The 13,364-nt window shown below is 52.7% G+C and overlaps 1 protein-coding gene across 2 annotated transcripts in view; it reads left to right on the forward strand.

Annotated features, from left to right (window-relative positions):
- The window catches only part of TPCN1 (two pore segment channel 1), a 71,347-nt gene that overhangs the window by 54,133 nt on the left and 3,850 nt on the right, over nt 1-13,364 (forward strand). For both annotated transcript variants that reach the window (XM_032472177.1, XM_006183837.3), the window contains exons 13-27: nt 666-714; nt 1,229-1,292; nt 2,350-2,394; nt 5,015-5,071; nt 5,151-5,204; nt 6,333-6,405; nt 7,343-7,450; nt 8,391-8,462; nt 9,000-9,089; nt 10,396-10,511; nt 10,812-10,858; nt 11,471-11,539; nt 11,647-11,731; nt 12,565-12,704; nt 12,869-12,949. In XM_032472177.1, the coding sequence (XP_032328068.1) occupies nt 666-714; nt 1,229-1,292; nt 2,350-2,394; nt 5,015-5,071; nt 5,151-5,204; nt 6,333-6,405; nt 7,343-7,450; nt 8,391-8,462; nt 9,000-9,089; nt 10,396-10,511; nt 10,812-10,858; nt 11,471-11,539; nt 11,647-11,731; nt 12,565-12,704; nt 12,869-12,949 (1,150 nt within the window). The remainder of the gene's footprint in view (nt 1-665; nt 715-1,228; nt 1,293-2,349; nt 2,395-5,014; nt 5,072-5,150; nt 5,205-6,332; nt 6,406-7,342; nt 7,451-8,390; nt 8,463-8,999; nt 9,090-10,395; nt 10,512-10,811; nt 10,859-11,470; nt 11,540-11,646; nt 11,732-12,564; nt 12,705-12,868; nt 12,950-13,364) is intronic.

Here is a 13,364-nt window from a genome sequence, read left to right on the forward strand (position 1 = left end):
ACACACAGACACACACACACACACACAGCCCTGGCACAGCCTCAGGGCACAGCCTCTGACCTCTCCACGGGCAGCCTTGGTCTTCTGATGGCTGACAACCAAAACCTTTCTTCTTCTTTTTTTAAAATTTTGTTTTGAGGGGAGGTAATTAGATACTTATTTATTTTAATGGAGGTACTGGGGATTGAACCCAGGACCTTGTGCATGCTAGGCACACACTGCCCTTGAGCCATACCCTCCCCTCAAAACGCTTCTTTGTGATTTGAGAAGAAGCAGGCCTGCTATAGAGACAAGAGGGAGCAGGCCCGTGTGGTCTGAGCTGTCAGCCTTAGTTGTTCCATTAAGTCCTTTGCTGAAGGAGGCTTAGTCCCCATCCGTCTAAGAATGCTGTTAATCCAGGGGCTGCCTCTCTGGGGGATGAAAGCCAGCAGCCGGCAGTGTAGACCAAGTGAATTAAGTATCCATAGTACTTGGAGGAAGGAGGAAGTCAGATGCCTGCAGGTACGGGTCCCCTGGGCCCTGACGAGCTGGGATCCCCAGATACCGCCTCCTGCTCTCGCACCCTCACCACTCAAAGGTGACGACAGGCAGGCGAGTGAGAGGACTGAAGCTCAGTGGGAATGTGTTCTGATCTCTTTTTTGCCTTTTTGTGTTGCCTGTGGTAGCCTGAAGGACTTTTATGATATCTACGAAGTCACCGCCTTGAAGTGGAAGGTGGGTGCTCTTGTGAGACCAGGGAGGGGGCGGCCAGACACTCCACGGGAGGTGGGTGAGGCCAGGAGGCACCCAGGCGTCCTGTTCCTTCCCTTTTGAGCTGCTTGGCTCTCCGCTGGGTGCTGTGCACTGTAGGGTTAACAGGTGGCCCCTGGCCCTTCCATCTGCAACGTGGTTAAGCACTGAATCTCAGTTAGACCCCACGAGTCACTGTGTGACATCAAGCAGGTTATGGAACCTTTCCAAGGCTTGTCTCACCTGGGAAATGGGATTATGAGAATCCCTACCCACAGAGTTATTTTCAGGATTATATAAAATTACTGCCGGTGCGTGGCACGTTGAAAATCTCAGCAAACATTGGCTGGCTTCGTTGTTCTTTAGATCCCCGAGTGTTTTCACTGTTCCCCAAGTTAGCTGGGAGAGCAGGGAAGGGAAGCAGTTTCCTGGCCCCCAGGGCTGGGTTCTGGTCACTGGTCCTAATGCCTTCTGCCCCATGGCCCTGTTCCCTGGCCAGGCAAAGAAAAATAGAGAGCACTGGTTTGACGAGCTTCCCAGGACAGCATTCTTCATCTTCAAAGGTAAGGTTGGTCTGAATACGGTACCTCGGCAGCTGGGGACAGATGGAGGTTTCTGGAGACCCCAGATGAGCATTTGAAGAGCTTGTTCAGAGTTTGTGTGTGTTCAGAGTTTGTGTGTGTGTGTGAATGTCTGTGTGTGTAAGAGACAGAGTGTAATTATTTCAGCAGGGAAATACTGTTGGACTAGGAAGGCAATCAAGAACAACAACAACAAAAAAGAAACCAAAAAACATTTGTGAAATATTTATTCATTGAAGAACATTGATACAAAGTCAGATAATTAGAAGAAAATGGAACTGTCCCAACCAGAGATGACTCACTGTTAATTTTCTCATGTGTTTCCTTCTGCTGATGGTTTTTCTACTGTGCATTTTAAAAACAGGAGTGGGGTTACATTATATATTCTGTTCTGAAACCTGCCTTTTATCTAATAATGGAGTTTGACTTTCCTCCTGGGGCAAGATACAGAGCTAGTGTACATGATCCCTTATGTGACATTTGCATCGTATAAAGTTCCAAATTTTAAAACCAGAGTGCCTGTATTACGTACCTAATAGGTTTCCCTGAATTTAATGCCAGTTTTGAAGTTCCACTCGGGGTATGGTTAGCTCCCAGGCGTCCAGGCCATTATGAATAAGAGTTAAGATGGTGTCTCCTATTTTGTGATTTCTCTCACAGCTGGGGCTTTGGGCACAGCTGTTATTATTCCGTATTCTTTAGCATCTTTCCCACCCATTGGGATGATAGGTACTCAAGTGGATGAATAAACAGTGCCGGGTCTAGGCCAGGAGCAAACTTAACATCTCAGCGGTGGCCAACAAAGCTTTGTTCTGCTCTGTCCCGGCTCCAGGTTGTCCAGGCCCTCCCCAGCATGGCTGTTGCCAGTTCAGTCCTGTCCAGAGGTCTGGGCACAAGTGTGGGAGTCCCTCTGAGAGCAGCCTCCTTACTCACCCCCGGGCAGAAACACCCTGGTTGCTTACCTGCGTGACATGTGTGGTAGGGGAATGCGTACTTGTGTATGAAAATTTCACCGTGAACATCTCTTCTCTTCAAATAGGAATTAATATCCTTGTGAAGTCCAAGGCTTTCCAGTACTTCATGTGTAAGTGTGAAATATCACAGCTTGAGGTACCTTTCCTCCCGATCCTTACTGCTCCAGAAGGTGGCAGGGCAAGAGAGAAATCCGGCAATCCTGATGTTGGCTTTTTAGTATAGAAAATTCCAAGCGTGTATCAAAGCGGGGAAATTATAATGGGCGTCCACGTACCCAGCACCCAGCTTCAACAGTTATCATCTCATGGCCTGCCTTTCTTGTCCGTCTGTCCCCTCACTCCAGCTCACCAGCCGCTCTCTGAAAACTGGAGTTTTTGGAAGCAAATTCCAGAACCACAGAGTGTGGTTGGTTGATATGTCACTTCAGTCTATTTAAATCTTTAGGTTTCTCTTCCATCTGTTTTTTTTCCTCTTGCAATGTTCAGTTGAAGAAATAGGATTGTTTGTCCTTCAGTCTTTTTTTTGCATGTTCCTCTGTTGCTTATTTCCTGTAATTTGGTAGTTAGAGCCACAGCTATATTGTCCAGTGTGGCAGCCACTGGCTACCTGTGGCTACTTAAATTTAAGCTAACTAAAATTGAAAAATTCAGTTCCCATCACAATAGCCACAGTTCATGTGCTCGATGGCCACACGTGGCTAATGATGAGCAAATGGACAGCACAGATTCAGAAATTTCTACCCATCTAGAGGCTTGATTTAGATGCAGTCTTTCTAAGGAGCTCTGGTTCCCTTGAATGGTGTTTAGAGACCACAATCTGAGACACTAGAGGTCTCATTGCTTGGAGTTGATTGTTGTTTCTAGGCCTTTCCATGGACAGAGGTAGGATTTTGTTTTTGTTTTTATTTTTTTTCAAAGATAAACTATATTGTGAGTTTATCCTGATATTCTCAGTTCGAATTCCAGACTATAGGGTTTTTAGCTAACTTCATCATTCTTTCACATCTAGACACCCAGTTTTAAAGTCCTGGTTCCCAACAACACAGATTCAGCCCCTCCACTGCTTTATCCCCCAGTCCATACATAAGAGTCTCCAAAAAAACCCAATCCAACACAACCCTAAAAATATAATTGTATGCCACTCCAGGGATATACATTCAGATGACTGTGTTTTAAGGTCAACTGGAATAGTTTTCCTCCATGTGGGTATGTCACCAACTAGATACACATTTATGTTCTTTATTGTATTTTTTTAAAAATTTGTTTAGTAACTGGGAGAATACAGCTCAGTGGTAGCAGTGCATGCCCAGCATATACAAGGTCCTGGGTTCAATCCCCAGTACCTCCATTAAACAAAGGAACAAACAAACAAACAAACAAATAAACCTAATTACTCCCCCCTACAAAAAAGAAAAAAAAATTTTAGGGATTGCTTTTTACATTTAATTTTGCTTTATAATTATGTAAAATATGTATATGATTCCAAGTCAGATCTACAGACCAAAGTATATTCAAGAAAGTCTCATTTCCATCCTGTTCCCTCTCCCAGTGGGTAACTTTCATTTTGGTTTATCCTTCCATTATTTGAAAAACTATAAGTGGATATGCATATACGCATATTTCTCTGTCTTAAATAAACTAGCATAATTTACTCACTTTTTTCAACCTTGCTTTTAGTTAATGATACACCCTAGATAAATTGGGAGTTTGAGAATTGCTAATATTAAGTACTATATATAAAATAGATTAAAAAAACCAGATTTCTTCTGTAAAGCACAGGGAACTATATTCACTATCTTGGGTAACCTATGATGAAAAGGAGTATGAAAACAAATATATATATGTATATGTATATGTATGACTGAAACATTATGCTGCACACCATAAATTGATAAATTGTAACTGACTATACTTCAATAAATTAAAAAAAAAAAAACCCAAATACATCCTAGAGACCACACCATATTACTATACAGAAATGTTCTTTATTTTCATGGTCAATAGTACACTGTTTCATGAACATATCATAGATTATTCATCCAGTCCCCTACTGATCATTTAGGATGTTTCTAGATTTTTTGCGGTCACAAATAGTTCTTCCAAAATACAAAAAAAATAGTTCTTCGGTGGATAGCTTTTCGGTACACATCATTTTGTGTCTTTGCTAATGACTCACTGGGCTGGATCCCTGAAGGTGGGCTTGCTAGGTGAAAGGCCAAATGCACATGCAGGTTTACTAACTAGTTCCTGCAGTGATTTAAAAATCAGATATCTCTAGGGGAAAAAAAATTTTCAATACTCACATCCTATGTATATTACACCAACTTGGAATAATCTCTAGGTTTTACTGAAACATCTTAACTAGTATCCCTATAGGGACAGAGTGAGTTTTTAGAAATCTGTGGCTGTTTTCTTTTATTTTTTGTTTTGGGGGAGGTAATTAGGTATTTATCTTTTGGTGGAGGTCCTAGGGATTGAACCCAGGACCTTGTGCATGCTAGGCACACACTACCACTCAGCTCTACCCTTCCCTTCTGTAGCTGTTTTCTAAGTGAAGCCACTGGTCAATTTAGCTCACGGTAAAAGCATTGAGCAGGAAAAAGTTACCTATTATACGGGTGTATGGAGCAGCCCTGCTCACTGAACATCTCAGAGCTGCGTAGAAACTAACCAGGGGCTGCTGCTGTGACCTGTACATTTCCACACCTGCCTGTGCTTTCTCTGTTGCAGACTTGGTGGTGGCCGTCAATGGGGTCTGGATCCTTGTGGAGACCTTCATGCTGCAAGGTGAGCCCGGCTAGGGGACTGGCCCTTCCCGTGGGTGCACCTGGCCCACCTCTTGAATTGCTGCCTCTCCGTCTCACAGGTGGGAACTTCTTCTCCAAGCACGTGCCCTGGAGTTACCTCGTCTTTCTGACTAGTAAGTTTCTGACGTGGCTCTGCTCGCCTGCTTATCCCAACGCCTGGCTAGAACTCCCTTTTGGGTTAGGGTACCACGGCTCGTCTCCAAAACCGGGAAGCTTAGTGAGAGTGGAGGTGAAATTGAGTCTGATTCTATCCTCCCTATGTTTCATACTCTTTGGTGGGTCTCCACTGCCCTCCGGACCAAGTCCCCATCCTGAGTGCGACTCGTGGAGCCACACGGGGTACCTTCAGCCTTCCTCTCGGGCATCATCTCTTGCTGGCACTGCTGCCTTCGCCCCACCTGCAGCCTCTTGGACACATCCTGCTCCCCAGGGCCCCCGGGCCCTTTCTCACCTCTGTGCCTCTGCACAGGGGGTTCATCTGCCCTGGTGCACTTGCCCTCTCGTCACACTGCTCTGCCTGACATCCTTCTCATTTTATGTCCAAACATCCTGAACACACTGCATCCCAAATTGTTTTCACTGTTCTTAAAAAGTATTACTTTTACTGCCTTGATCCCTGCCCCTTGGCTTTTTCTACAGAGTTCAGAGTAGCATAGTGATTCAGCGCACAAACTCTGGGATCAGAAAGACCTGGGATCTCTTCCCAACTGGGTCTCTTGTGTGAGCTGATGCCCCTTCCCCTCCTCTCTCTTCACGTCCTCCTCTCATTATGTTCCAGTGACCCTGACCTTCCTTCTGTCCCTCAAGCAGGCCAAGATCATATCCAGCTTGGCCCCTGATTCCTTCAAATATAACACTCTTCCCCCAGTATAACACAGCCGCTGGCTGGCTTTCCCCCGAGTCCAGACTCTAAGCTCTGTGTTGTTCACTGCTGCACACCCAGTGCAATGCCTGGCACGGAAGAAGAGCTCAGGAAATAGCTGTCAGATGGACGGACGATGGCTGGACCACTCCCAAAGTGGGGGAGTGAGTCATTCTCATGTTAGCAGGCAGCCCCAGCTGACCAGCATCTGGGCCAAGCCTTGGTCCGGAGCTACACTCTCACGGGGGGCGTGGGTGTGACGTGGCCACCTGAAGGGCACGCGGCCAGACCTCGGATGACTCCCGAGGTGGAAACGGACCAGGCCAGCTGTGGGAGAGGCTGTGGTAGGCCGCTGCTAACTGCCTTCTCCTGTTCACAGTCTACGGGGTGGAGCTGTTCCTAAAAGTGGCCGGGCTTGGCCCCATTGAGTACCTGTCCTCCGGATGGAATCTGTGAGTAGAGATCATGTTTCTTAACCACGTGGGAGACTGTAATAGAAGCCCCGGGTCCTCTCCCTCCACACCCACAGCACAGTTTCAGAAGGAAGGTCCAAGGACAGGTCACAGCCTCTGTCTCCTGGAGCAGTTCTGCCTGTGGCTCCAGGACTCCCCAGGGTCCGACTCTTGTCTTGGTTTCTCAGGCCACCCCCACCCATCCCTCCTGAACGTGGCCTCTTGAGTGTCCTCAGGCTGGCTGGCTCTTCCTGAGTCACTTAACCCTACACCCCTCCCCGGCAACTAAGCTCTTTCCTCCTCCATAAAAACCACGACACCCACAGAGAACGAAGTGCCACCACGTCCCGATGCTCCATCAGCATCAAGCAGGTGGCCCTTCTCCCCCTTCCAGAGACCCCGAGACGCCGCTCGCCGCCCACGAAAGTTAACTCAGCCGCGAAGTCAGGCTGCACTCACGAGGTCCTGGGTCGGGAGATGAAAACAAGTTAATAAGTAGAGGAGGGTGTGTGCGTGCTTAATGTGCATCTGGAGGAGAGAGGGGCCCTCTGTCCCAAGCAGGGCTAGCTGGTCTCCAGGTGGGACTGACCTGCGGTCCTGCCCCTTCCCTCAGTAACTTCATCAGGGTGGGCGGCCAGCGGTGTAACCCGTGTCTGCCGTGAGGCCAGTGGGGGACCTTCAGGAGGGGGTCTCTTGGTATTTGTGGGCCTGAGATGTGGGCTGTGACTGGAGCCTGGCCACACCAGCCTCAGAAACCCCACGGCAGTGGGAAGCTGGCCGGCTGCGGGCCACTGCTGGGCCCGTTGCCACCTTTGCGGGGGTTGGTGTATGGGCCCCTTGAGTGGGAGCACCAGGCACAGGGCCGGGGAACAGCCGGCCATCGTGGGGGATGCTGGGGGTGGGCCGAACAGACCGTGGCTTCTCCCCTCCCTCCCAGATTCGACTTCTCCGTCACAGCGTTCGCCTTCCTGGGGCTGCTGGCTCTGGCCTTCAACATGGAGCCCTTTTATTTCATAGTGGTCCTGCGTCCCCTCCAGCTGCTGAGGTGATGTGCTGAGGCCTGGGGCTGGGAATGGTGGGCAGGGGAGGGTGGGGAGAGCCCTGGGGCTGGTCTGGGGAGCGACCTGAAGGAGCGGGAAGGCCCGCAGGCCTGGTGTCAGAGGCGGCAACCCCCTGCAGATGCACCCGGGGGCACTGTCTCCACCTGTGCAGGTGTGCAGACCACCTGCCTCCTCACATCCCAGGACGGGTCGCCTCTGATTGTGGGAGAGAAACATGGCTCACGGCCCCGGTGACCTTGGCCTGTGCTGGTATCGGCTGTAGCCACAGAAACATACTTGTTCGGAGTCAAAAACCGGAGTCGGCTTAGGGACGCGAGCGCCTACCTAACCCTGTGCTATTCTGGCCCAGTCTCTTGTCAAGAGAAACCCTCACTTGCTCTCAGCTTTCCCCCAGGGACCATCGTAAGAAATCAGTAAAAATGTGGAAAAATCCGTGGACAGTGTCCCTTACTAGTGAGGGATCTCGCTGTGTCCTCAGAAGCCTGCTTTTCCCCTAGAACATCCAGCTGTGGTCCCGTTCTGCCCACTGCCCCTCCCGTCCTTCGTAGGGGGAGAGGTGGTGGTCAGGGGTGGGCTCTGCCACTCTCCTGGCTCCTGGGGTGGCTGCACCGTCTTGAGCAAGGCCTTGCCCGCTCTGAGCCTCGGGCATCATTTGTGAGCCGTGTGAAGAGCCGCCGCACCTCCTTGCCTGAATCTTGCCCTGCATCCTTTCAGGGAAGGGCCCATCCAGCCCTGACATCCTGGCGCCGCCACCATCCGGGCCCAGGATGCAGATCACCTGAGCCAGGCTGGCGGCTCCGAGGGAAGTCGGTGCTCAGGTGGCAGGGAGGTCCCGGCCCATCTTCCTCCACCTGGTGCTGTGGATGGTGGGGCTGCGGCCACGCCTGGCGTGTGTCAGTGACCGAGCCGTCTTCCCTCACTCAGGTTGTTTAAACTCAAGAAGCGTTACCGCAACGTGCTGGACACCATGTTTGAGCTGCTGCCCCGGATGGCCAGGTACTGCCCCGCCTCTTGGCCCCCAGGGCCAGGCGTCGCGAAGCTTGTGCCCCCTCGGAGCGGGCAGCTGGGTGGTCTCAGCGGTGGGTGACAAGGAGTTCCGAGAAGGACTGAAGTCGAGGGTCTGACGGGTCTTCAAGGAGACCAAGAGCTTGACCACCACAGGTCTCCCTGGCTCCACTTTTCTCCACTGATCTGTCTGAAATATTTAGTAGGGAGGGCAGGGAGCCGTCAACTCACTTATGACCTGTGTCTACGTTCACAGGTAAGGGTCACCTGTGAGTCTACCTTCACAGGTAAGGGGTGAATCGCTGGTTAAGGGGCGTCTGGTAATAGAGTCCTGATTCGAGCCGTTTTCCACCCCAGACCTGAATCACCAGGCCCCTTCCCTGCAGGCACTTTCCAGCTGGTAAACCTGGCTAGGGGCATGCCTCTCCATCAGTCAGCTCAGGGGTCTGAGGACGCGGGGCTGCCGGGCGAGCTGGTCTCCCCGGCCTGGCCCTCCATCACCCCGTCCCTTCTGACCCTCCTCCCCAGCCTGGGCCTCACCCTGCTCATCTTTTACTACTCCTTCGCCATCGTGGGCATGGAATTCTTCTGTGGAATCCTCTACCCCAACTGCTGCAAGTGAGTATGACGCGGGGCTCCCAGCCCTGCCCAGCCCGGGGCAGCCTGCGTCTCCCAAGGAGCCAAGCCTCGGCCTCGGGGTCCCCCAGGGACCGCTCCAAGCCGCAGCACCCTGTAACGCCCTGGGACTCACTTAGCTTTGCTCCCAGGGCTTATGAGTTCAGTGCGGCAGCGAAGGGCGGGACCCGGAAGCAGACGGTCCTCTGTGAGGACATCTGAGCAAGTTTCATCCCCCACGAGCCACCCTCCAACCAGGCCTCCGTCCCCTCACCCTGCGGGTTGAGCACTGGAAGCCACTCCAGAACCAGGAGCAGTTTGAGTTCCAAGGCTTGAGTCTCATAGCTTCCTCCCACTTCTCTCCGGGGGACCTGGGCAGACACACCAGCTAGGGGTGGCCCTTTAGGATAAGACAGGACACACGCGGGAAGGTCTTTGGGGCAGGGATGGAGAGTAGGGAACACAACCTCCCGTGATCTCTCCCCTTCCCTCCCTCTTCCTCCTAAGCCACCACGATGAAGCCACGACTCCATCCAGTGTTCTCTTTAAAACTGGTCCTTATGGCCTCGGGCACTGATCAAGTTCCTAAAGACACTGGTAGGCAGTTTTGAGTGTCAGGCTAAGCTCAGAACCAGAGCCTACAGCAGTGGGTCACAAACTTTAGGGCACCTCTGAATCACCAGGGGAGCTGCTTAAAGGTGCCAGCTCCAGACCCCAGTCTGTGCGTCTAACACAGCAGGAGGCTTCAGACTCTGCCTTCTGAAGGAGCTCCCTGGGGGCTCAAGGACCAGACTTGTCAAAACATCAGCGTGGCCAAAGCCGATCAGCCATAAAGGATTGGAAGGAGAGTAGCAAAGAAGCTCTCCGAACAGGGACACTGGTTAGAATAGAACAGAAAGTTCTGGCCAGGAGCTAGAGAGAGCTGATGAGGGGTGGACCCCGCTATAGGGTTGCTGCTGGGCACCCGGCCTCCAGGGCAGATCCCAGACCCGTTGGGGGGTGTCCAAAGGAGCTACTGCCTCTCTCTCCCCTCCCAGAGCACCCCCCTCGGGCTGCTGAGAGAAGCCCTAACTGGCAGCAGAGAAATGCCAAGTAGAGGTGGATGGGGGTGGGGGGCAAGTCTGGGGGTTCCCACCAGTGTCCTTGAAGTCAGGGAGACGGCAGGAGAGCCAGGGGGCTGGGCAGGAAACCAGGCTGGGCCAGGACAGAGGCTCGTCAATCAGACCTTGGTTGGCTTAAACTTTCTGTTCTCCATCGAGGGGACCAATTGTCTGTGATGTTCCTTCTGCTCCTCTGTCTCCCCGTCCAGTATGAGCACAGTGGCAGACGCCTACCGCTGGCTCAACCACACCGTGGGCAACAGGACCGTCGTGGAGGAAGGCTACTACTATCTCAACAATTTTGACAACATCCTCAACAGCTTTGGTGAGTAGAGAGATGCCCGCCCAGCGTGGGGTGCACCGCTGTCCCCATTCCCTGCAGGGACGTCCATCATGAGCTGGCAGAGGATGCACCCTTTGGGGGACAAGCCAAGAAGGCAGCCCTCGCTGTGAAGGAAGGAATGGGGGGCGCTCAGGGAGGGCCTTGGCTGATCTTTCTAGAGCTTACAGCCCAAGCTGGCAGACAGGTGCCTGGTACCCAGGATAGGTGGAGAGAGGCCACTTGCAACTCTCTGCAAAAGCGAGCGTGATCGAGACGCTTCTGTTTCTCCCTTCCCTTTGGCAGTGACCCTGTTCGAGCTTACAGTTGTCAACAACTGGTATATCATCATGGTAAGTTCTGTCAGCTCCTGGGGGAGTCTTGCCATCATTCTCTGAGGCTGGCTCTGGGTCCCTCCTCGCCCAGTGTGGGGTGCATGGCTCTCCCCATTCCCTGCAGAGGCGGGGATCTGCGGGGAGGCCACAGTGCGGGCTGGGTCCCAAGAGCCACCCCCTCCACAGTTGCTGAACGTGGCCTTTGTCCCCACTCTCCGCACATCCCCCAGCAGCCAGGAGGGGCCAGTCAGCCTCCGCATCTCTGTCCTGCCTCCCAACGCTATGGGAGAGGCCTTTCAGCTGGGAAACAGTGTGCCAAGGGTTGTTGGCTAGTTGATTTTTTTTTTTTTTTCCATTCCTTAAACTCTTCCAAGTGCCATCCCTACAGGGACAAAGACCTTCCATGTTAGTCCTGAACCCTGTTAGTTCTGGGGCGCGTCCAGGCCTTAGGAGCACCGAGGAATTTTTAGACCCAGGGGAGCGAGGTCCCCTTCCTCTGTCTCCCACAACTGAAGGCAAATCAGGAAGGATCTGTAAACAGCTGGGGGCCACGGAGAAGCCTGAGGAGACAGTGACCTGGCCGCCCCTGCCCCAGGCCCTGGCTCACTGGCGGCCTCCCTCTGTCTCCAGGAAGGTGTCACCTCTCAGACCTCCCACTGGAGCCGTCTCTACTTCATGACCTTTTACATCGTGACCATGGTAGGTCCGGGGCCACAGAACACCCTCCATCCTCCATCCTCCAAGCCAGTAGCCACCTCTGACCCGGCTCTGTCGGCTCACTCCCCCTCCTCTCCACTCCCGGCCAGGTGGTGATGACCATCATCGTGGCCTTCATCCTCGAAGCCTTCGTCTTCCGGATGAACTACAGCCGCAAGAACCAGGACTCGGAAGGTCCGTGCGAGCGGCTGTGCAGGGGCCTTTGCCGTCTGTCCGGCTGTCAGCTTTTCGACTGTCCACTCCAGCTGTCTGCTTGTCCAGTCTTCGGGCAGTTCGGCCTACAGATCTGCCTTCTCTTTCTAGATCTCTTATTTGCATTGATTTTCAAATAATGACAGAAGAATGCTCATGGTCTCATTTTAAAAAGAACAACAGTACACGTCAGAATCCAGGAAAGTCGCAGGCTTCTTGTGAACCTAGCAGGCCCTCGGTCCCACCTTTCCCGTCTCACCCTAAGCTGTCTCCCCTTTTAGTTACCACCTCTGCATTTCTATATGACAGGTTTGCACTGGGGTTCTTGGTTTAAGTGGTGTAACTGCTGTTGGCCGCAGAGCCAAACGGCACTTCCTTCTGCAGCTGACGACCCCCACTTTAATAACTGCCCCCCTTTTTCCGGATTGCAGAGCCTTCTGTGTGCCGATCCTTCATTCTTTCCAGATTCTCCGTCAATACGGTCACATCCCTGTTACTTGTTTCCAAACCTCTATCCTATCAAACTACCTGATCGTTTTCTTTCTGCTCGGAGAGTCCCTCCTGAAACCCTCCGTCCCCTGTAAGCTGCTGGCCTGACCAGTGTTCCTGGCATCCCCAGCAAAGGGAGGGGAAGGGACGTGGGTTCCAGATGGCAAGAGGCCGGGGGGCATGTCACACAGATCCAGAGCTTTGCGTGGAGAGGGAACCTTAAGCCCCCACCCAGGGGCAGGAGGGAGGATGGCTAAACCAGACTGAGCCAGACCGGGGGCTCTGACCCCCAGGCCCCTTCCCACTGCCGCCCTTCCCTCCTGCAGTTGACGGTGGCATCACCCTTGAGAAGGAACTGTCCAAAGACGAACTGGTCGCTGTCCTGAAGCTCTACCGGGAGGTACGGGGAGCCACCTCGGACGTCCCCCAGCTGCTCCAGATCCTCTCCCAGATGGAGAAATATGAGGTGAGGGACGGGGCCTCACCCGATGGAGAAGCAGGTTGTAGCTTAGTGCCCTCCCCCCCGCACTGTCCGTCCCCTCAAGTTGTGGTGACACTTTTCAGGGGGCACTGTTACAGAAGCCAGAGGAGCAGGCACTAGGTCCCTGCAACCTCTCTGTTCTTTTCTAGCAAAACACCTTGGTGTTTCTGGGACGGAGATCAAGGACCAAGAGCGATCTGAGCCTAAAGATGTACCAGGAGGAGATTCAGGTAGGAGCACCCCGACCACGCTACCCAGACCCTTGCCCCCAGCTCCTGGCGGGAGAGGTCCTCGCCCCTGCTCAGTGGGGGCTGCTCTCTGGTCCCCATTTGAGTTGCAGGGGGTGGGGCTTGGTGGGGAACTATTAGATGATCTGTTGTGCCTGGGACTTAGGTTTGGGGGCTTGGCCTTGAACCCTTGATGCATTCCCCGACATTGGCAACCCTCCTGTCTGGTCTAACACATAAGTCACTGAACCTCACCTCAGTGTCCCACTCTGAGCCAGAACCGCAAAGGAAATGTGGACGGCAGGAGACATAGCGGGCAGAGGGAGCAAGGGGGCCACGGTGAGCTGCCCGGGACCAGCCTCTTCAAGGAGGGTGTCCTCTTCCCACATCCAGCCAAACACTGCCCAATGGGAACAAG

The sequence above is a fragment of the Camelus ferus genome, chromosome 32 (assembly GCF_009834535.1).
Source record: "Camelus ferus isolate YT-003-E chromosome 32, BCGSAC_Cfer_1.0, whole genome shotgun sequence".
Taxonomy (NCBI): domain Eukaryota; kingdom Metazoa; phylum Chordata; class Mammalia; order Artiodactyla; family Camelidae; genus Camelus; species Camelus ferus.